Source organism: Carassius gibelio, chromosome A8, assembly GCF_023724105.1.
Source record: "Carassius gibelio isolate Cgi1373 ecotype wild population from Czech Republic chromosome A8, carGib1.2-hapl.c, whole genome shotgun sequence".
Taxonomy (NCBI): Eukaryota; Metazoa; Chordata; class Actinopteri; order Cypriniformes; family Cyprinidae; genus Carassius; species Carassius gibelio.
In genome coordinates this window covers 13,320,527-13,341,611 of record NC_068378.1, presented here as the reverse complement: position 1 = coordinate 13,341,611, position 21,085 = coordinate 13,320,527, and the positions used below count along the sequence as shown (strand labels likewise).

Genomic DNA, 21,085 nt, shown 5'->3' with positions numbered 1-21,085 from the left:
TGGTGGCAAAACAAATAGTAAGAAACCAAAAATAACTAAGTAAATAAAAAGTTATATTAATTTATTAAGATAAAATTATCTATCTATCTATTCATATATATATAAACCTACCTCTGTGGCTACAGGTGTAGTGTGCTCAAACTGGACCTGTGAATAGCATATTTTAAAAAGATCATGATTAAAGAATGAACACATTTCATTGATAAAGTCTTATACATACCCATTACAAAGTCTTATTTGTGTATGTTCTATAGGCATGCTGTATATCTGTGTAAAGCTAGAGTCCTAGGTAGTATGGGTTAATATGTTTTCTTTACACCTCATAAAGGAAAGTTATGAGAAAAGCATGTTAGTGCAGCCTGAAAGGTAAGGTGTGGCGCCGGAGGCCTGCTAATTAGAAAAAAACACCTTTACCAGCCCATTAGTGTGAGTGGCCAAAGGCAAGGGTGTTTAGTAGATAAAAACTAGTGAAATGTCAAGGGCTGATGGGATATGGCATGTTACCATACCTTAGATTCTGCAGGGGTAGATGCTGGCTCATCTGTAGATGATGTGACCTAAAAAGCACAAGATTTTAAAACTCAATGTCCATTTCACACTAAAGATTATTTGTATTACACAACTGTGTAAAAATACTGACAATCATAACATTTTACAACAATTTAATTTATACATTATGAAACAACAACAAGAATCTCAAACCAAAAGTTATGAATTTAGACAAATCTCACTTTAACAAATAGTGAGAAATGGTAATAGTAATAGTAATAATAGTAATAATGCATGTTCATTGCAGAGCAAAGTGTAGCACGAGTACAACATATGCATGTTGCTGAAATATTGAGTATGATGAACACTTGCACTTGCTTAACAGAAGGTAAGTGCACCAAATGCCCCCTGTGGGAACAGAACAAAATGTTCCATGGCTAATTTAACTTTTTCTGGGGAAAAAACAACAAAAATGAAACAGTATGGCTGTTCTGAGATCTTCCACTGTTCCAACTCTCCAGTGCATGTACTGTACTTGTGGAAGCCCATTTCTGCCATACAAGAAAAAAGTCATGCTTTGGTATCATAGTCACAATTATGACATAGCAAGTAATAATTATGACGTTGTGGAAATTCTATACCTATCAGCATATGGAAATCAAGTTTCTCTTTTAAGTGGGCCACACTTAAGGTTGTACGAGACTAAAATTTTACCTATAAAAGTAAACCTATAAGCAATCATGAATGAAAATTAATGCAATAATGTGAATCTTTTAAAACATGCTAAAATTCATCTTCATTAAGCATGAAAATGCTACAAGACAGTGCTGAGAAAGTTTTACTCCATCAAACATGTTCAAATAGCACATAAACTCTAGCAGCGCTAAAATGTTAAAAACTAAAACTAGAAAATCCTAATACTAATGACAAAGTAAAAACTAAACTAATCTAGGTTAGATAAAAAAAGAACATTAAAAACTATAAAAACCATGGTAAAGTATTACTATTTCATTTTTTTGTTTATTTGGATCCCCATTTCATGTTTAATATATGCTCACATCATGCTCAGAATGACATTTAACTACATTCATTGTATCAACTACAAAAAAGACTTGTACAAAACACACACACAACTGTTGTCACAAAGATTATCGTTAAAGACAAAGGAGATTCTGTTAGCCACCACGGCTCCTCAGAGCTGAGCATGTGTTTATGATATATAAAGATATCTGCTTCACATTCTTTTCCTTCAAAAATGGTTACAAAACAATGGCTATTGTTAATTAAGTTTTTATTTCGAAAACAATTGCTTTTACAGTTCTAATTTTCAAATCTAGTAACTCCCCTAAATTCAGAGAGTTGAATTTTACGATAAATTATTAAAGGTGCCACCCCCCTGTCCCCCATTATCATGCATGACAAGGCCATGCACCCCACCCAAACACATACCTCGTCTCCACCCACCTATCTGCACATACACATATAAGCTCCTCCTCCACACTGCCTAACATACTAGCCACTGAAACGCCCACATTGGCCCCTACAACAAATACTAGGAGAAGAGAAAGAAAGCTGGGCGGTGGGGGGACACACAGAGAGTACAAAACATTATTTTTCCACTAGCTAAACCCCTTCACCAAGCCTCCATCCATTAAGGTGGGAGCTCACCTGCGTTTCCACAGAGACATCCAGCAAGTCAAAGGGCTCACGAGGGCCTCGAAACCAACTGAGAATGAGACCCATGCTGTCACAGACCTGACACTCCAGTAAACTATAAGGGTATGTGTTTGGATGTCCAACCCAAGCACTTGTGATGTCTGTGAAGCGAGAGGAGAAGCTAAAGCAGTGCTCACAGGAAAAGAAGGGTGGGCTTTAAGAGATTGGCTGCTCTTCAAAAAACAGAAGGGAGGGTGAGGTGCAGGAGTTTGAGGAGAGAGTGGCAGTGACTTTATATTAAGGGGGAACGTCAGCTTGCATATAGGCACAATCAGTTTTAGGGAAAGTTACTTTTAAGAGGAATGCATTACAATATTGCTTTACTCCATAAAAAGTAAATAATTGTGTAATTATCTTTCTCTTAACACGGGGACAGGAGAGGTGTCAGTAAATCAATGGGAAAACAAAGTAACTTGTGTTAATTATTTGAAAAAATTAACTCCGATAATGTGTAACAGTTACTTGAAAAAAACTACTCTGATTACATAACTTGCGTTACTTGTAATGCATGAGAAATTCCAGAATGTGAGGTTTCCTATTGAAATAATGTGTATTTGCCCTCAAAATTTGCCAAACAACAGTAAATGTGAATGCACCTTTATGCTCAGTAAGCAACTATAGGGCCTAGTACAAAAAAATAAAAAATAATAAAAATAATCACAGACCCTTTCCAGGGCTGTATTGGTTGAAATATATATATATATATATATATATATATATATATATATATATATATATATATATATAGCGTTTCCTTGTCCCCCTCAGTTTAAACTGTGATCACTTTACAATCTGAGCACCCCTCAAGCTTGTGCCTGGGACAAAAAGTCCAGTTGCCCACCCCTTTTTTGGTAGCCTTGCTTATGATGATTAGACTTACTAAAAGATAGAGTATGTGTGAAACCAGGCCTAAGAAAAAAAACACGAGAATAACTACCCTCATATATTCAACACTTTCCACAAATTAAAAATCCTGCAGAGCCAACTGGTGTTCAATGATAAGCATAAAATATTGTTCCTAAAAAGGGAGCAGCATTCAGAAAAGCTTATAAACTTATTTAAAAAAAAGAAAAAACTGCAGTTCGGAAAAATCTGCCATGGCTCCAGGCATGCTGTACACAATGTTGGCTCACTAAAATATTGCCCTCCTACATTGCAAAAAGTGATTACTGCCAGGCAAATATTTTTATATTGGTTCCAACAGTAACATCTGAATGATAAATTAAAGACTTTTTTTTTTTTGGAGTTGAATGTAATAACTGATAATTACTTCCTTCAATTTTTGTTGTGCACTTGATAATTATTACCAGCTCTGAATCTATTTGACTGACCTCAAAGAATGGGGATCAATAGCAACTTACCTCTGATAATGGAATGGCAACAGTGTCATCTAGCTCTTTTGCAGAGGGTTCCACTGGGGTTTGTCTTAGGTCCTCTGCAGCTTTCACCACTTCGTCTTTGATGGTATCCGTGACTGGGGCTTCTACCATGACTGGTTCTGTAGGAGTAACTTCAGCAGGAGGAACTTCAGCAGGAATATCAATGGGAGCAATCACTGCCAGGGGAATCGGAACCGCAATGGGACACTCTGAGATTTTAGAAACTGGAACTTTTGCAGGAACTGGGGCAGGGACTGCACACACTCCTGGGGTTCCCTTTCCAGAGGAGACGAACCTCTCCTCCAAAGCCTTTCTCTGGGCATGCTACTCAAATCAAATGAAAGAATTAGAAATAATTGAGTTTTGAAATCAGAACAAATTTATTTCTTATCTTTAGTTCAGTTGACCTCATAATGGAGTTATACAGGGTTTAACCCCTTAACTGTCACTCACATTTTTGAACATTGACTTTGTAGTGCACGATCCAAACTTACATTTTTATAATTCATGAATGAAAATATTTTGTAACATGATATTGATGTACCATTTACATGGTAATGCAATGTCTGATTTAAAAAATTTGAAAGGATGAATTTTGAGATTGGTTAAAAATGTCTGAATCCAGTTGGTTCAGACATTCCTAGTCAAGCGATTTGGAAGAGTCAGCACCCCTTGGAGCTCTGGATGGGGCTAAACAGAATGGACAAAAATGCTAATCATGTCATAATGGAACCATAATCTCATTATTATCACACTCACAGCTTCATTATCCAAAAGCACGAGCTGTTCAGTGCAGTTTACATAGGCCTCAAAAGAATTTAAGCTCTCATTGTGCATGTATGGGGTGTACAGTGGCCAGCAAAATTAAGGCCAAATTATGCAACCATGTGTGAAGACCAGCATCAGCGCAGACAGAGCCAAATCAGCCAAAACATGGGCCACGTTCCATGAAACAGGCCAACATAACAGAATAAATGGCCTGCCGTTTGGGTGAACAGAGGAGGTGGGTAGAAAAAAGAAGAAAAAAAAAAGATAGGAAGGAAACACATTTTCTTCAAGGAAGGTTGTGGATGGGCCTACAGCTGAAAAATATGAGCTGATTGGAACTGGCAGTTGAGCTAAAAAAAATGTTTCTTCTGTTTTGAAGGGTGGTTAGCAACAAACAGGGAGTTAAAATGCACTCAACCCCCAGTACTCACTATTTCCAATTTTACCAGGATGATTAGCGACGATGAAATGTGCCCTGCTCAGGACCAGCTGTATCTGGGGGCTTAACAGCTAGAGAGATAAAAGATACCCCTCTATTTCTGTACATGTGTGAAATGCAGTTCTGTTGATATGACTGCACGACAAGGTTTTAGGATAACAAGTGAGCATTAATCAGCTACATGTTAAGCGAAGCAGAATGAAAAGGGTGAGATTTTAATGACATACACTTTAAAAAGCTGCTGTAAAATTCAAACAAAGAGTCCAGTGTTCATATGCACAAACTGTGTGTTTCATTATGGCACTGGCCAGAGGAGAAAAAATGTCTTGGAGTGGTGAGGCATGGTCAATATAGTGCAACATTTCTTTGCACTGAGAAAATGGAAACTATGTCACTTTCTAAAAATATATTTATTAAAAAGCAATGGGTTTATAATGGGTCTGTTATAAACAAAACCATTGGATGCAAACTCTGGACGAACTGCTCCTGTTAGAATGTGCCCTGAGCCATATTTGGAATTAGACTCACCCAAAGGACGTGCCAAAATCAACAAGAGTTTGGAGGTGGGATCAAAAAGCAAGATTTGGTTTATTGCACCGACAGAACAAAGAAAATAGACCACAAAGCAAACCAATCACACTTTAATTAGAGGCGAATCACACCATTGGAATATACACAAAAACACACAGTAATTATTATTATTATTAATCTGGTATTTATTGTTATCAGGCACAATGCTAAACAGTGATGGTCAGAAGTCAGTAGTACTGTATGTTATTTTAAATGGGCATTTCAAATGCACAATCCAAGCAACAATTAAAAAAAAAAAAAGTTTTACAATGAAAATATTTGCAATATTTAAAAAATTATTGTTATTTATTATTTATCTATTAATCCAAATGTTTCTAGAGATACAAGGTTCTTATGGGACACACCCCTTGAATTACAGATGGCACTGCAAGTATAATAGTCTCAGAAAAGATCAATAAATTCTTCATATGGAAATGGACCAATGACCAGAAAAACATGACGACAGTTCACTGAATATTATTTATAATAAATAAACAGAATTAATTAACGTCATTGGAGAAAGGATAGCTAAAAATGAATTATGCTACGGTTTATTAAAAAAAAGAAAAGAAAAAATATATATAAAAAGTCCATGCAAAACTGACAGAACAACCTACAAAATTTAATTAGACATTAATTTTGGACGCTAAAAAATGTATCTGAATTGTTTGCAGGACAATGAATCTGAATACAAATAAAGAATAAAAAATAGTGGGAAAGTAAATGTACTCACCACTTTTCTCATTCGGCGCTTGTTCTGCTTTCTCTTGCTAGGCATGTTTACTGTGAAGAGTGTGTGGAATGAAAGAATAAAAAGTATGTTCTTCTGCAATGGATGACGAGCGGGCCGTCTCTGCTCTGGCAGTCAAATAACAGCAGTCAGAATGACAATACGCTTCTATTTAAAGGCGCGTTGATTTGTTTCATCTGTCTGTCTGCCGATGGGGGAAGGCAGTCCACACATCTCAGCATCAGCCTTCATCGTCGTGACATGAAGTGGGCAGACCCCACAGCTCTTTGCAAAGTTGCATAACATTATTACAATCTCACTTTTGAAAGCTACTCCACATGCACGCGATTCCAGAGAAAACATGAAAACATATGATAGGAAAGTCTATTTAAAAATCGGTGTTTTGCATAAGTGGGGTTTTAGTTGGACACGGCCATGTAAAAAGTAAAACAAATGTTCCACGTTTAGATTAACAATTGCGTATATTCAGCACTAAGTGTGAATGTGTGTTACAAATGAAAAAGCTGACCAATTCATTTTTAATTAGACCTATATATACACATATAGGCTACAATTTAGTGATTTAAGTTCTATCTACATACACATATGATGTAGCACATGATGTTCCAGTACATTCCTGCTCTATTTCTCTCAGGGACAACAAAACACACACACACACACACACAACTTTTTGCATTTTTTAAATGTTTAAAAAAACTTTATTTTTTAAACCAGTTTTACAAATTAGGACATCCCCAAAGGGAGTTTTTTTTTTTTTTAGATTTTGTCAGGTTTAGATCACTTTAGGGTAAAAATGTGTTCACTGCAGACAAACTACTAACTATAAGCAATTAGACATTCTGTGCAACTCTAAATAATTTGCATCTACACGATGCACGGGAGTAGGTACGGGGTTAAAGTGTGCTTAGGTTGCTACAGTTTGATTGTTTTTGTTTTGCAGAATGTTCTTAAAATATGAACAAATCAAGTATTAAAAATATTGTGCGCTATAATGTGCATGTAGGTGAGATCAAACCTGTATGCATTGCATACTTGATATTGATTGGAATGGAAATTACTTCCTGCATCTCATCTTACAGGTCTTCTTTTGGGTCATTGTCTGCCACTCCTTTTTACACACAGATTACAAACTCATTTCTCTCATTTAAACACCTCCTTTCATTTCCATCCTTGGCTGTTTATTTTTCCGTATCACCCTCTGTCCTCCTTACACACTCCACTACCAGTCACCACTCCACTACCAGTCACCCTCTACCAGCTGTTAGGACCTCCCTCCTCTTCACAAAATTAAAAATATTAATAAAAGACGTTGGAAACTTGAGTCTGAGCACAAACTGTGTTCATTCTTTGATTTAAACAGGGAATATAACAGTACATTATTTCACTTCATAATTTCCTATAACTTTATCATCATTTTTAGTAACACCATAATGTAAATATAATTGTGCCAAACTTAATTAATAATATTATAAGAAGTAGTTTAGAACATCCTAAGTGTACTACAGACATAACTGGATAGGCTGACCATCTTAGATCTGTTACAAACCAACTAGACCAGCTTTATAGCTTAACTAGATTTTCCTGCAGTTACCGCAAAAAAACAAACTCAGCAGAACACATTTGTTGATCAGCTGAAACCTAAAACACTCATCTTTTTTAAAATATCTCTTCCTGTAATGTCACTTTGTGTTCTTCGGCCAGACTTTCAGAAAAGTGTTTCTATATTTCTCCATTTGATAGTAATCAGAGTCATTGGGTCCTGGCGAGTCATTGAGTTTAAGGTGAGGAACACGTCTTCAGTAGACGGCGTCACTGTGTGGACTCTTTGTTTAACACATTTAAAGCACCAGGTTGGTTTCAGGGGTTTCACAGAAGGGTCTACTGCCTAATAGAGACCCTCAGTTAATGTAATATATGTATGCCACAGGCACACTATGCATGGTCGCCCATCAAAGTCCTTCACTGGTAAGAGAAAGTAAACAGTTAAAACACATTTGTGGCATATGACATAAATAAGAAAAAATTAAAGGCTAATTAAAGGCTTCACAACATCACCTCAAATATCTCCTTCCTAAAGTGGACCTCCAGAGTCTGCAAAAAAAATAAAAGCATAACAATGTTGTTTAATATATGTCAAAATATATATTTCATGAACATATTAATGAGGACAGAAGGATGTACATGGGCTACAATCTGTAAAATTCTGCACTGCAATTCACAGCAGAGGTCACGTTACATTAAGGTATGCCACGATAGTTGATGTCTATTTTAGTTGATTCTCCCGCTTGTGCTGCGGGATGACGTCTACACACGCACCTTAACTTTGTCAAAGGTAACAGATCTGGTGGCCAAATCTCACATTAAGCGCATCTGTTTAAGCATCCGGGTTTGACAACTGACATTCATTTCATAACATGCGATAATCTTCTCTGGCATCTGTCTAATTTTTGTCGCTTTTCAATATAAGTTAAAGATACCGTAAATATAAAAGAAGAAACCATAACATAAAACAATTCACAGTATGATTTCCGGTCATGTCCAGCGCTCGCGTTTCAAAATAAGAGTTTAGACTGCAAACGAACCATTTCTGGATTCACTTTTCTGTTTATTTTTATTAGTAGTAGTTTAGCGAAATAGTCTAGATGGTGCTGTAATTTTACCATTATTTTTTTTAAATTATATTTTAGGGTCGGTTTCTCACCTTTTTTTTTTTTTTACATTTTGCATTTACTGCTCATTTTCACGGCATGGCAAGTTTCTGTATTAAAGCTTCATATAAAGAAAGACCACCACAGGACATGTAATCTTCCCTTATATTTCATGTCAGCTGCACGCCTTTAATAAACAACAAGTATCCCAGAGTGTTGGGGCGGAGCGACACGTGTCGCCCCGCCCACCTCAGCGGTTATTGGTTTATGATTAAGATGAGCTTATTGGTGTACAGATGAGTGACGATTTTACAACTTATTGGTATAGAGAATTATGACGCTATTAGCAGAATTGGAATGCGGAAGTAGACACTCAGATGAATAAACTTTTAATATAAATTAAAAAGTGAATATAAATGTTGTGTATAAATGTTTTTGCATTTATTGTTGCATTTCCACAACATCCCGTATAAATACAAAGAGTTTGGGATTACGACGAACAGAATAGAAATAAATGTTCTACTCCCTCAATTGCTGTAGACGCTAACTCAGCATTACTCGCTGGTTTGAAAATGACACAGCAATATTATGCGAAGTATGGTTATGTAGATAGTCATGGAGTAGTAGGAGTACCTTGATTTATATATTCAAATTATATATATATATATATATATGTGTGTGTGTGTGTGTGTGTGTGTGTGTATATGTATATGCATATGTATGTATGTGTGTGTGTGTGCGTCGTGTGTGTAACAAATTGTCACCAGTCTCTGAACGTCACCAATAATATTCTGAACATTCCCTTGGCCCCTACGAAAATTTACCATGGTTCTGCTACAGTAACTATAGTAAAACTATGGTGTTTTTATAATTACAGCTCACAGTAATTCATATGCCAACAAATATTTTACTACAATAAATCCATGGTTACTTTTTGCAAGGAAGGAACTATACAGGTTCTAAAGAACTTGTTACTTGAAAAACACTTGTTACTTTCTGTTATTTGTTTTCTGAACTGCACTACTGAAAACCTCATTAATCCTCACAATCCTGTCACAACTAAATTAAGAATCCATTATGAGCAATGCATAGCAAATTATGTTATCATCAAATATGAGAAACCTTAAAGAATGATAGACTGATGTAAATGACTGAAACCTGTTGTCATGCACGTGTTTTCCATAGCTTTTTTATTAAAACATTATACACTGCAAAGTTTAACTTTAAATGACATCAATTAATACATCAAAACCAGTTTATCTCAGTCCATTCTCTATTTCCCTTCAATGAACTTAACACACAAATGTGTTTCATGCCGCAAAAAAAACAAAAACAAAACAAAACAAAAAAACAGTCCTTGGAACAAAATCCTGTGTAAACAAAAGCCCAGAAGATCACCACGCCGGTCTCTTCCCTGTACCCTGGTGGGTTAACCTTGAAAAGGGCTCTGCACTGCAAGCATTCCCTGATGCTGTACATCCGTCTGAACTTGTTCCGGTCAGGAGACAGGAGTACAATTCTTCCAGTTGGCCACAACTTATAGTCTAAAGACAAAATACATGAAAGATAATAATAACAATACAAAAAAAGTTTAACAGCCTTCTACTACAAAATTAAATTGGAGAATGAGCATTAAACGGGGAAATCTTACTGTCTAGCCAGGCAAACTGTGCCGCTTTCCGAAAAACTTCGGAGCACATCCCTAAACCATCTGCAAACCAGAGAAAGTGTCAAATATGCAGAGTCACCCGCCGACAAAATAACTTCCCTGAGGATTTCCAGTTGAAGCTGTTGAATCAAAAACATACATAGGTTTATTTATACATGTATATAAAAGTTATTAAACATATAAACACTGAATACAGACAACCTTGCTTTAAAACTCTCATTAAAAACTCTATAGATTGTTGTCACAACTGCATACTCATTCTTTTATAATAACACTAATAAAATGTTAATATATACAGTACTGTGCAGAAGTATTAGGCATGTTAGTATTTTCACATTGAAAAAAAACTGTTTTAAGCCAATTATTTATATCTTTTGCTGTTATGTGTCAGTAGGATATATTAGTTTACATTTCCACACATTCATTTTGCCATTAATTGTAATAATCCAGTGAGATATTTGTATATATTTGTATGCATGATCCACATGAAGATCTTTTACATTGAATATAAATATTTCTGTCTTATATGGTGAACAAAATCCACATTAGATCGCAAACAGAAGTTATTTAAAACACTCGCTGCTCTCTGAAAATGAATTAAGCTGAAATGTTTTTTAAATGTCTTTGATGCTGATGTTAACTGATAGCTATATATTAAATAATCCACAGTGCTGACCAATATAGTACTTGTACATAATACCAATTTCACATCTGAGCAACTATGTAGCTGTAATAACTAAAATACCTCTGCATGTGCACACATATGTAATTATTAGTTCTTAATGAATGTATGTGCACAAATAACCTGCTTTGCTGGACTCTGCCTGAAGACATGGTGAATGGTGAAGTTCCTCCCCTCAGTGGTTGAGCTCTAAAAGAACAAATGTCAAGAGGTAGGTATATTGCTAGATATAGTACAGAGTAATGTTTCATGTAGCAACATTCAAACAGCTACATACATTTGCGGAGTAAAGCTGTCCAGGAGAACAGAACACCACCACCTCCTGATCATGTCATCCTGAAAAAAAAAAAAAAAAAAAAAAATAATAATAATAATAATAATAATAATAATAATATACACACAAAAATCATGCATGTCTGTTCAAATAACTTGACAAATGTGATGCCATACCTCTGTAAAATCGAATGAACTAAAGCCATGTACAGAGTGTACTGTTACAATCCACAAAGAACAATAAAATTAGCAATTTATAACAATTATTAACAATAATTATTCAAATTGAACGTACCATGGATAAATAAATTATCGAACATTGCATTTCATATTATAAGATATTTACACAAGCACTTTTACTCACCTCAAGCAATCAACGGAATAGCGTTATTACTCTGCTGCTGTAGTTGCCACCGTTCTGTTTGTTTCAACGCAAACTGCCCCCTGCTGGCTCGGAGGAAAATGTCAAAGGCGGGGAAAACAAAAAAAATGGGCGGGGCGACACGTGTCGCTCCGCCTCGAAGTGTCGCCCCGCCCCATCGTCCAGACTGCACTCTTGGGTTACTCATAAACAAAGCCTTTAACACAAAACAATATCAAACCTAGTTTAATTTTAAGACCTTTAGATGGTGCTGTTGATATGCATTAAAATGCCACCCAGTTAAAGATGTGGCCATGCTCCTGTAAGTTCCACAATTTCAATTAATGTTGATGTTTACAAAGCTTGTTTTCTGCCCAGTTATAAACCCACTCAAATGTTTTTTTTTGCATATAATTTTTTATGTTATCTAAGAAGTCATTTATTTTTTTTATTTTTTTAACCGGCTAACTTTAAGATTGTCATTCAATATAATTCACAAAAACAATAAATAGGCTACTTTAAATGTAAAAAGTATTAAGTTTAAAAACAATAAATACTAAAAGTTATTAATCCCATTAATCATGGGATACATTTACACAAAACATTCACAAAATGTCAATCTATTTTAAATAGCAGATATATTTTTTAAATGAATTTCATCATTTGACCTGATGCTTTTAAGTGTAAACATTTAAAACTGCTTTTGATATACCTCCTCCACCCATATAGTTTCCTTCTATTGTCTGGCTGAGAATGCATTAACCCAGATTCTTCCAAATGCCAAATTTTGCTTTTAGCATCATGGGAATTATGTTACATAAGAGGGCAGCAGAAGTGGAAAATAAGATGAAACCTTGGTACCCATTCCCTGAAACTGATGAAAAGGGAAATACAGTAAAGGGATATAAAAATATACTTCCCATCATTTCCACTAAAGTGTATTGCTTTGTATATCACTTATATTCAGTTTAATGTAAGCTGTGCATTAGAATCTGTGGAAAGCAACAAGCATAATGGCAGAGGCAACCTTGAATAGCAATCAAAGGCTGAAGCGAAGGTGCATTTGTAAATAAAACTGCACAGCTGATTCATGCTTTTGCTCCATGTGAAACTGAGAGCTTGAAATAGCCAATAACAGATGGTAAAGGGGCCGGAATCAACCGTGTGTGTGCCAAACATACAGCACACATAGCTTGGCAGTTGTAACTCCACAGGCTGTCTGCAACCCCCTTAGTCAGTATCACTAGACTAAATGGTTTTCCTCTAAATAGAGCCAAAAAGATACCAATCTTTTTCCAGATTTTGGGTGTGGTTGAAATAGCTTTAGCCAATGTTGAGGTGCTGCACTTTGTTGTCTCTGCATGTGTTGATACTTTACAGTCACTATGTCAGAATTGAAGCAATAATAAATTGCACGTTTACTTTCTTGCTTATGTAGTAGTAGCTTCTGTAATCTAAGTCATATTGAAGTGTAAAAACGTAGCAAAAATTCCTGTAGCTTATGTTTTCAAGCTGCTAAGAAATAAGTTATTATGGGATAATGAAAGACATAATGGAATACACTGAATACTAAAAGCTACTTAAAGTCAATATTTTCGCTCTCTCTCCTCTTCTCATAAGTGTAGGTTTAATTAGCTATGCATTCATTTGCTTTACATGGTAATCTAACTGTGAGAAATATCAGTGTAATTTATGATTCTTTTGAAATGTATTCACAGCAGTGTCTTGCATGGAGTTTTAGTGGATTTTGTCGACACAAGACTGTATACTATGCATTAAACATGCAGGATTGCAGAAGCAAATAATAACAGTGGGTTGAAGTACTATAAATACAGTGCCAGTTCTGTCTTATTAATGACAATATTGTGACATGTATAATAACTGAGGCATAGGATGAGTTAAATTGAGACATTTTTGTTCTGTATTAAATAGCAGTTTAACCAGATGTGGATATGTAGGTTATGTAGTTTTTGGTTTAAATATTTTTATTATTAGAAATGTTAGCAGATGGTCACTTGTAAATAAACTTTTTTTTTAAAAAAAACACAAACATTGTACAAAATACAAAAAAATATATTTGTACAAAATACAATGCAAAATAAATTTTTAACAAATAAACATCCACCCCCCATCCCCATCCCACCCAAAAAAACAAACAAACAAAAAAACAGACCCTTAAGTGCCATCCAGTGGTAAAAGTAGGTACTGAAGGCATAATAAACATATTAATCACAGGTATGTAAAAAGGAAATAAAAGGGGACCACATTTTTTTCAAATAACACAATCTTGTCTATTAGGCTATACCTGATTCTTTCAGAATTTAGTGTACTTGTCAACTACTTGTCTCCACAATTTAAGAGTTGGAACATATTTTTTCTTCCAAAACAAAAGGATACGTTTTTTTTTTTTTGGTAGGGATCAACCCATATGAAACAAACTGTTGTTGTACCCGTGTAAGTCTCACAAATTCTTCAGAAACTCCAAATATAATTAATAACTGGTTCAATAGGAATGTCCATTGTATCTGAAAAAAGTTGGGATATTTTGTTCCAGAAACTCTGTAATTTGGGACACAAGAAATAAGTCAGGCTGGCATCTAAAAATTAACATTTGTCACACAGTAGAGAGGATAAAGTATACCATGTGTCAAAAATTTGATTGATGAGGGTCATAAAAGCCATCTGTTCTGGACACCTGTTTGTACCCCCCACCCCTCCCCTCCCTGTACACCCCGGTGACCTAGATATGAACTTACGACCCTAAGAAGGAATTTCTGTGAGGGAGGGTGAAAATGTGTTAAGATCTATGTGCTTTTTTTTTTAAACTGTGGAAAGGGATGAAATCATGAAAATGGTATAAGGGAAGTTTTTATTAAGGTTTTAAGTACACAGTGCATTTCAAGAAAAAAGGTTATGACACAAACAAAATGGGAACGATGTAATGATTGTTTTCGTAGTTGGAAAAGTGTAAAACGTTGTTAAAGTTGTAACAAATAAAAAAGGAAAAAAAAATAGGTTACTGGTTATTTATCTAAAACAACTAAACAAGTCAAAACTATCAGATGTGTTTTCGTTAAGCAACACGTGAAAAGATGTGAGAGCTTGTAAAAATGTAAAAAGGTGTTTTGTTACCAGCTAGAAAAGAAAGCATTTAGCATTTGTACCTTACCTCAAACTAAAAAAGAAATGAATGTAAAGCGGCGATACAAACCAGAAAACTTGGTGTTTGTCACGATGTTATAAAAAGTTAAAAACAAAAGAAAAAAGATGGTAGGCATTACGCGGATCAAAAATAAAATCCATCAGACAAGATACTTCAAATCAAATCTATGTTGTACTTTACCACTAACTATAACTTTAAAAATCGAGAGTGTTACTGACAGAGAGTTAGACGAAAGAAAAAAAGATCTCACAGTAAAGTGTCAAGGCATCTCCGTTGAGCGATACTGACAGCACCGCAGACACACTTAGAATGAGGCTCGGGGAATGCTCCGGAAAAAACCACGCCTCCAGCGCTAGAGACTGCCCCTGCTGTAGGCGTGATAGCTGTGTCAAATAGATTTAAATGTTAAAATAATTAAACTAAGTAGTTTTTAATAAATAGACATCAGTCCTTAATTAGTGAAAACTTTAAATCCGTTTAAACATAAGATCAATTTGTACTTTTAAATGATGTAGCTTTATGCGATTTTTATTTACTTTTAGTCTTAAAAATACAAAATAAAAAAATAATAATAAAAAACAGCACTGAAAAAAGCATTATTTGTTTTTAATGTATTAAGTTAATTACTCTAATCTACGACTAGTCTAAATTTAGACTATTGCCGTCGATATATCTTTTATTTTTGTCAAGCTTAATTTCTCAAGCTATGAAAATTAACACACACACACACACACACACACACACACACACACACACACACACACACACACACACACACCCCCGCCACCCATTCACACTTTCCTTCTGCCGAGTTTGTGTCGTGTTATCTAGTAAATAAAACAGACATATGTAGTTAAAAGTAGTCGGTTTAACAATATGACAGGAAAGAAATGTCTCGTCTCAGGTCGTGCAGCGAAACGTGACCGCACCGGGCATCTGGAGGGCTGTGTGATTACTGTGCCTGCATATCAGTTAGACATCAGCGGGCGTAAAAACATCTAAAGGTTTTTGGGGGTTTGCAACTCGACTGTAATCTAATTAGTTTTCCGGGGGGGGGTTCTGGTGTTGTAAACGGTTTAAAAAAAGTAAAAAAAAAAAAATAATTGTGTTTATTCAGGGATCAAAGGCAATTTAAAATTTATGGCTTAGACCTGTGATCGTGAGGTTATCTGACAGTTCATTTAGTGGGTCAAATGGGTGTGAAATCTTTTAACAAGTCAGACCATATAGGAAGATGTAATTTAATTCGAGTTAATTTAGTTTATTATAGTTACATTTATAATTTTTATTAACCCCTAGATCTTTCAACCTCAACATAAATGTACCGAGAATGCAAACAAGTACACAAACACAACCATACAATCATAAACACACACACACACACACACACACACACACACACACACTTTCCTTCTGCCGAGTTTGTGTCGTGTTATCTAGTAATTAAACCATACATATGTAGTTAAAAGTATCACCCATTTAACAAAATGACAGGTAAGAAATATCTCGTCTCAGATTGAAACGTGACAAACTTAGTAGTGATTCTTTAAATCCTGTTTATCAACTCTTTGAGATACTTAATCATTGAGACATTTCTATAGTCACATCTTTATTTAACATTTTCTAAAATGAGATCTGGTTTATTTCTATATTAAGTGTAAGTAAGTTGTATTCTTTCGTTGTCATATCTTTTACATTTTATTAAAATAGGTTCAACTGATTCAGGAAGATCACATTTAACACAAAGTCCAGACACATGTTTTTCCTCTTATAAATAATGACTGATTAAGTGCAATGTGTCCAATTCTATGGCGAGAGCTTCCTTTCTATCCCCAAAATTCTCCTTTCATTAAATTTGATGTCTGACATTTTAATGTTTTTATCTGATCCACTACCTTCTATTCCTATATGTGCAGGTATCTATACAAAATAAATATTTGTTTTTGGTTGTATTCTGAACAAACTCTGTAAAATGAATGACAAATTGTCTTGTTGAAGATTCGCCACACTTTAAACTAGTACTGCAAATGAGTCTGAACATATGACTACTTTAGGTATATTAATGTGTTCAACCCACTGAAGAGCCAAAAATATGACAATAATTTCTGTAGTATAAACAGACGGATGATTAGATGTTCTTTCAGGTATTCTATACCTACCCACTTGGAACATATGTGTCCTGTTTCAGGATCTTTAGATACATCTATGTATATGAGTTACTTTAAAACTATATGCTCTTTATTTTTTCTCAAGCTATGACAATTAACACACACAAACACACTTGCCTTCTGTCCAGTTTGTAAGTTTGTGTCGTGTTATCTAGTAAATAAAACAGACATATGTAGTTAAAAGTAGTCGGTTTAACAATATGAAAGGAAAAAAATATCTCGTCTCTGTTGCCTGCAATATCAGTTAGACATCAGCGGGTGTAAAAACATCTAAAGGTTTTTGGGGGTTTGCAACTCAACTGTTATCTAATTAGTTTTCCGGGGGTTCTGGTGTTGTAAATAGTCTGCTGCAGGTCGGCTAAAGTTTAAAAAAAAAATGTGTGTAATCAAAGTCAGGGATCAAAGGCGCGACAATTTCAAATTTATGGCTTAGGCCTGTGATCGTGAGGTTATCTGACAGTGAGTCTGAATACATCTATGTATATGAGTTACTTTAAAACTATATGCTCTTTATTTTTCATCTAAACAAAAGTCCTTGATGTTTTATTTTATTTTAATAAGCCATTCAAACTTACTTTAGTAGCCTAAATCATTGAATATGTCTTTTATTTTCTTAATATCAACTTCTGGCACGAAATTCTACATTCATAAATGTATGTTTCTCAAAACTCCCCGCGTTTGGTGGCATTTAAAGAGGAATTTGTGATGTATTTGGAGACGTTAAAAGAAATGAAAAGTCTCAAAGCAAGATTTTTGTATTCTTCATTAAAGGACTTCTTTAAGTCTGTTACTCCCCTACTTTTTCATTCTTTATCTTTTTCTTCAGTGTTGTTTTATTTATTTTACATTTATTTTGTTTTATGATGTACAGAGTGTGAACGAAAATTGAGTGTAATCTCAGACCATATTTGTAAATCTACCAGTAATGTACGCCTTTATGTTTTTAATGTTTAAAGCATCGAATAAAAAAGAAAAAACACCCACTAACACATCCCCTAACACCTCCCTAATAACGTTGGTCACAAAGGTTTAAAGGTATGTTAAAAGAGTTAAACAAAGTAACGTTTTTAATAAAAACACGTCAGTTCTTATTTGATGAAAACATTCTACCTGGTTTTAATATTAGACCGATGTTTTTACTTTAAAATTAGGTTAACCTATACCATTTTATTTTCATCTCAACAAAAATTCCTTGTTGGAAAAAATTGTTGTTTTATTTCATTTTAATAAGTCACTCACACATACTTTAGTAGTCTAAATCCTTGAATACGTCTTTTATTTTGTCAGTATTAACTTCTATCATTGCTATATCGTAGCTATATCAATTAAAACATGCGTTTAGGCATACACAAATCTAACTGGAATGAAATGTTTTGGAATGTCTTTGATTTTCTTACCAAAGAAACTTTAACAACATTACAGGAGAGGCTAAATATTTCGTCTCAAGTAGTGCCTAGAAACGTGTCTGGTGTCTGGAATCTGATGTCTTTGGGTTTACTGTTAGGACCATGTCAGCGAAGATTGTAAAACATCTAAAGGTTTTTGGGGTTTCCAACTCAGCTGTTATCTAATTAGTTTTCCGGGGGTTCTGGTGTTGTAAATGGTCTGCTGCAGGTCAACTAAAGTTTAAAAAAAATTGTGTGTAATCAAATTAAAGGATCAAAGGCGCGGCAATTTCAAATTTATGGCTTAGACCTGTGATCGTGAGGTTATCTGACAGTTCATTTAGTGGGTCAAATGGGTGTGAAATCTTTTAACAAGTCAGACCATATAGGAATTTGTAGTTTAATTCGAGTTAATTTAGTTTATTTTAGTTACATTTATTTTTATTAACCCCTAGATCTTTCAACCTCAACATAATTGTACCGAGAATGCAAACAAGTGCACAAACACAACCATACAATCATAAACACACACACACACACACACACATGTAAACATTACAGAAAACATGAACATGCAAACTAAATAAATACTAATATACACTCAAACAAGTAAAAAAATACACAAACAAACAAAATAGGTCACAAACACGAACATATCTATATAAGATTGAAAATGAGTTGTCCTAAGTTTTCTTTGAAACCAAAAGTGTTTGTTGGTACAAATGTCTGACAGAAATGTATACAATAGATTAGACGTCCTTTCTCACTTACCAAATGGTGTTGTTAACCATGATGTTTAAAATAGTTTTAAAAAAGTATTATTTTTTAGCTTTCATGCAGGATTCATGTCAGCACTCAAGTGTTTTAACAAGAGTCCAGAGACAGATGATAATAGATGTGTGAAGAAAAAAAAAATGTAAGAGGTTTTTAAGGATAGACTAAATGGTTTAGATTGTTTAAAACAATTGAGTTTACGCATTTCTCTTGAATGTGTGTACGGTAACCGCTGCATACATGAAACAGAACAAATACATAACTCATAAACGCATTGTGGTTAATAAAAAAAAGACTTATTTATCTAGCATAACTTACCTTCTTTTCATAACAATAAACATTCTTACGACTTTAACAACTGCAAACAAACGGTTTGGTTGGAAAAAAATAAAAAATAAAAACATATTGTGTTTTCTTAGTTAGAATGCTTATAGTTTGTAGTAAAATCACATATATAAGCTAAAAAAAATTTCTTCCAAACCATGCTGCTTTCACACACACACACACACACCTCACAAAACTGTCAACAAGGACCTTGAGTTTTTGTTATAACGTTTAGCTGTAGCTGAGACCTTGGTGGAATTATTTATGTACAGTTTTGGGGAGGTTACTATGAACGTTGTAATAGTTTATAGATCACAAATTAACCCATTTAATATCTAAAAGTTTAAAAAGTAATGTAACTGATAACATTTGATTACATGTTTTAAGACTTGTAATGTTTTCAACCGTTAATCTTTTGAAACGTGTAAACAGGACAGGTGTTAACATTAGAGTACTCAACAACTAATGACCGTCAGACTTTTCAAATCCTTCATTACTTAAATTAGGATTGTGATCATTTCATTTTAAAGCACAAACACCACGAAATCAGATTTGCTTGGAGATTAAATACATATTTAAAAACACAACAAGAAAGTTTAACAGCTATGATACTGTTTTTTAAACCAGGTTTTTGCACATCTATGAAGGGAAATGCCATGGCATCTAACAACGGTTGGTAAATCGGTTCAATTTAACAAATAAATATACATCGGCCAAATAGAAAATAAGCATACGTCTTTAACTCATGAAACATCTGACTCAATTTAATTATTTTTGTCACTGACTGTAACTGATTACATTTATTTTTAATCAAATGATATAATTTAACTATATGTAACTAGTTGATCCCCTAACACTGATTATGCGTTCTAACAAGAATAGTTGGTGAAAGAGTTCATTACCCTCTTTAACTTTAAAAATACGTACAATGTCCACAAACAAGGGGCTTGCTCTTAAAACAAGCTCCAGACACCGACTTGGAAGCATCGTAACAAGTATAGCCATTGCAGAAATTTGTTATAGAGATTCAGTAAGTTAAACTCTGGATGCACGATTGACCGACTTACGTTTGCCATATTATTACTTTTTCTAAAGATAAAGACAATTATTTGGTTTCAGGACACACGAATCCTAACGCCCAATGGTTCACAAGATAACATGACAACGGTTGCTCCATTACAGCATAGTCAACCCATTTTAGCCTGTTTTAGCACATCGTATTATTGTTGAATATAGTCGTTTGATCTAAATATGTGTTAACAGTTATTTTATTGTTGTTATATGTATTATATGTTTTTGTTTTACAAATGTAGTATGTTTACCTAATACCTCATTCAAGCTATGTAGATCTTCAGGTCAGGGAACTACAATACCCATCACACACCTCAGGCTTCAAACATGCCCGTCATGAATACATACTCATATAAATAAATAAAACTAAATAAAAAGACTCATATTCTTTTCTGTGATCTGTTTTAGTGATGCAAAGTTCGATTCACTTCTGAAAAATTATTTATTTGGACAGT

The 21,085-nt window shown here is 34.4% G+C and overlaps 1 protein-coding gene and 2 long non-coding RNA genes across 8 annotated transcripts in view; all 3 read right to left on the bottom strand.

The window, feature by feature from the left end:
- The window catches only part of LOC128018495 (calphotin), a 10,092-nt gene extending 3,769 nt beyond the window's left edge, over positions 1 to 6,323 (bottom strand). The window contains exons 1-4 of one of the 4 annotated variants that reach the window (XM_052604044.1): positions 6,095 to 6,323; positions 3,567 to 3,908; positions 510 to 557; positions 112 to 147 (exon numbers count right to left, since the gene is read on the bottom strand). In XM_052604044.1, coding sequence (XP_052460004.1) covers positions 112 to 147; positions 510 to 557; positions 3,567 to 3,908; positions 6,095 to 6,139 — 471 coding nt within the window. In that variant the 5' untranslated portion in view covers positions 6,140 to 6,323. Of the gene's footprint in view, positions 1 to 111; positions 148 to 509; positions 558 to 2,157; positions 2,296 to 3,566; positions 3,909 to 6,094 lie in introns of those variants that run through there. The other 3 variants (XM_052604043.1, XM_052604042.1, XM_052604045.1) reach the window with 3 other exon arrangements.
- Positions 6,324 to 7,434: 1,111 nt separating this feature from the next.
- LOC128018047 (uncharacterized) lies at positions 7,435 to 8,653 on the bottom strand. Of its 2 annotated transcripts, none has more exons than XR_008184707.1 (3): positions 8,349 to 8,653; positions 8,168 to 8,203; positions 7,435 to 8,074 (listed from the first exon to the last, which is right to left on the bottom strand). It is a non-coding gene; the product is annotated as an uncharacterized LOC128018047 (long non-coding RNA). The 2 variants fall into 2 exon arrangements; XR_008184706.1 differs by having other exon boundaries at positions 8,429 to 8,653.
- Positions 8,654 to 9,942: 1,289 nt separating this feature from the next.
- On the bottom strand, positions 9,943 to 11,888 carry LOC128018046 (uncharacterized). 2 transcript variants are annotated; one of them, XR_008184704.1, is made up of 5 exons: positions 11,749 to 11,888; positions 11,389 to 11,447; positions 11,235 to 11,300; positions 10,412 to 10,548; positions 9,943 to 10,296 (listed from the first exon to the last, which is right to left on the bottom strand). It is a non-coding gene; the product is annotated as an uncharacterized LOC128018046 (long non-coding RNA). The 2 variants fall into 2 exon arrangements; XR_008184705.1 differs by having other exon boundaries at positions 10,412 to 10,471.
- Positions 11,889 to 21,085: the final 9,197 nt, after the last annotated feature.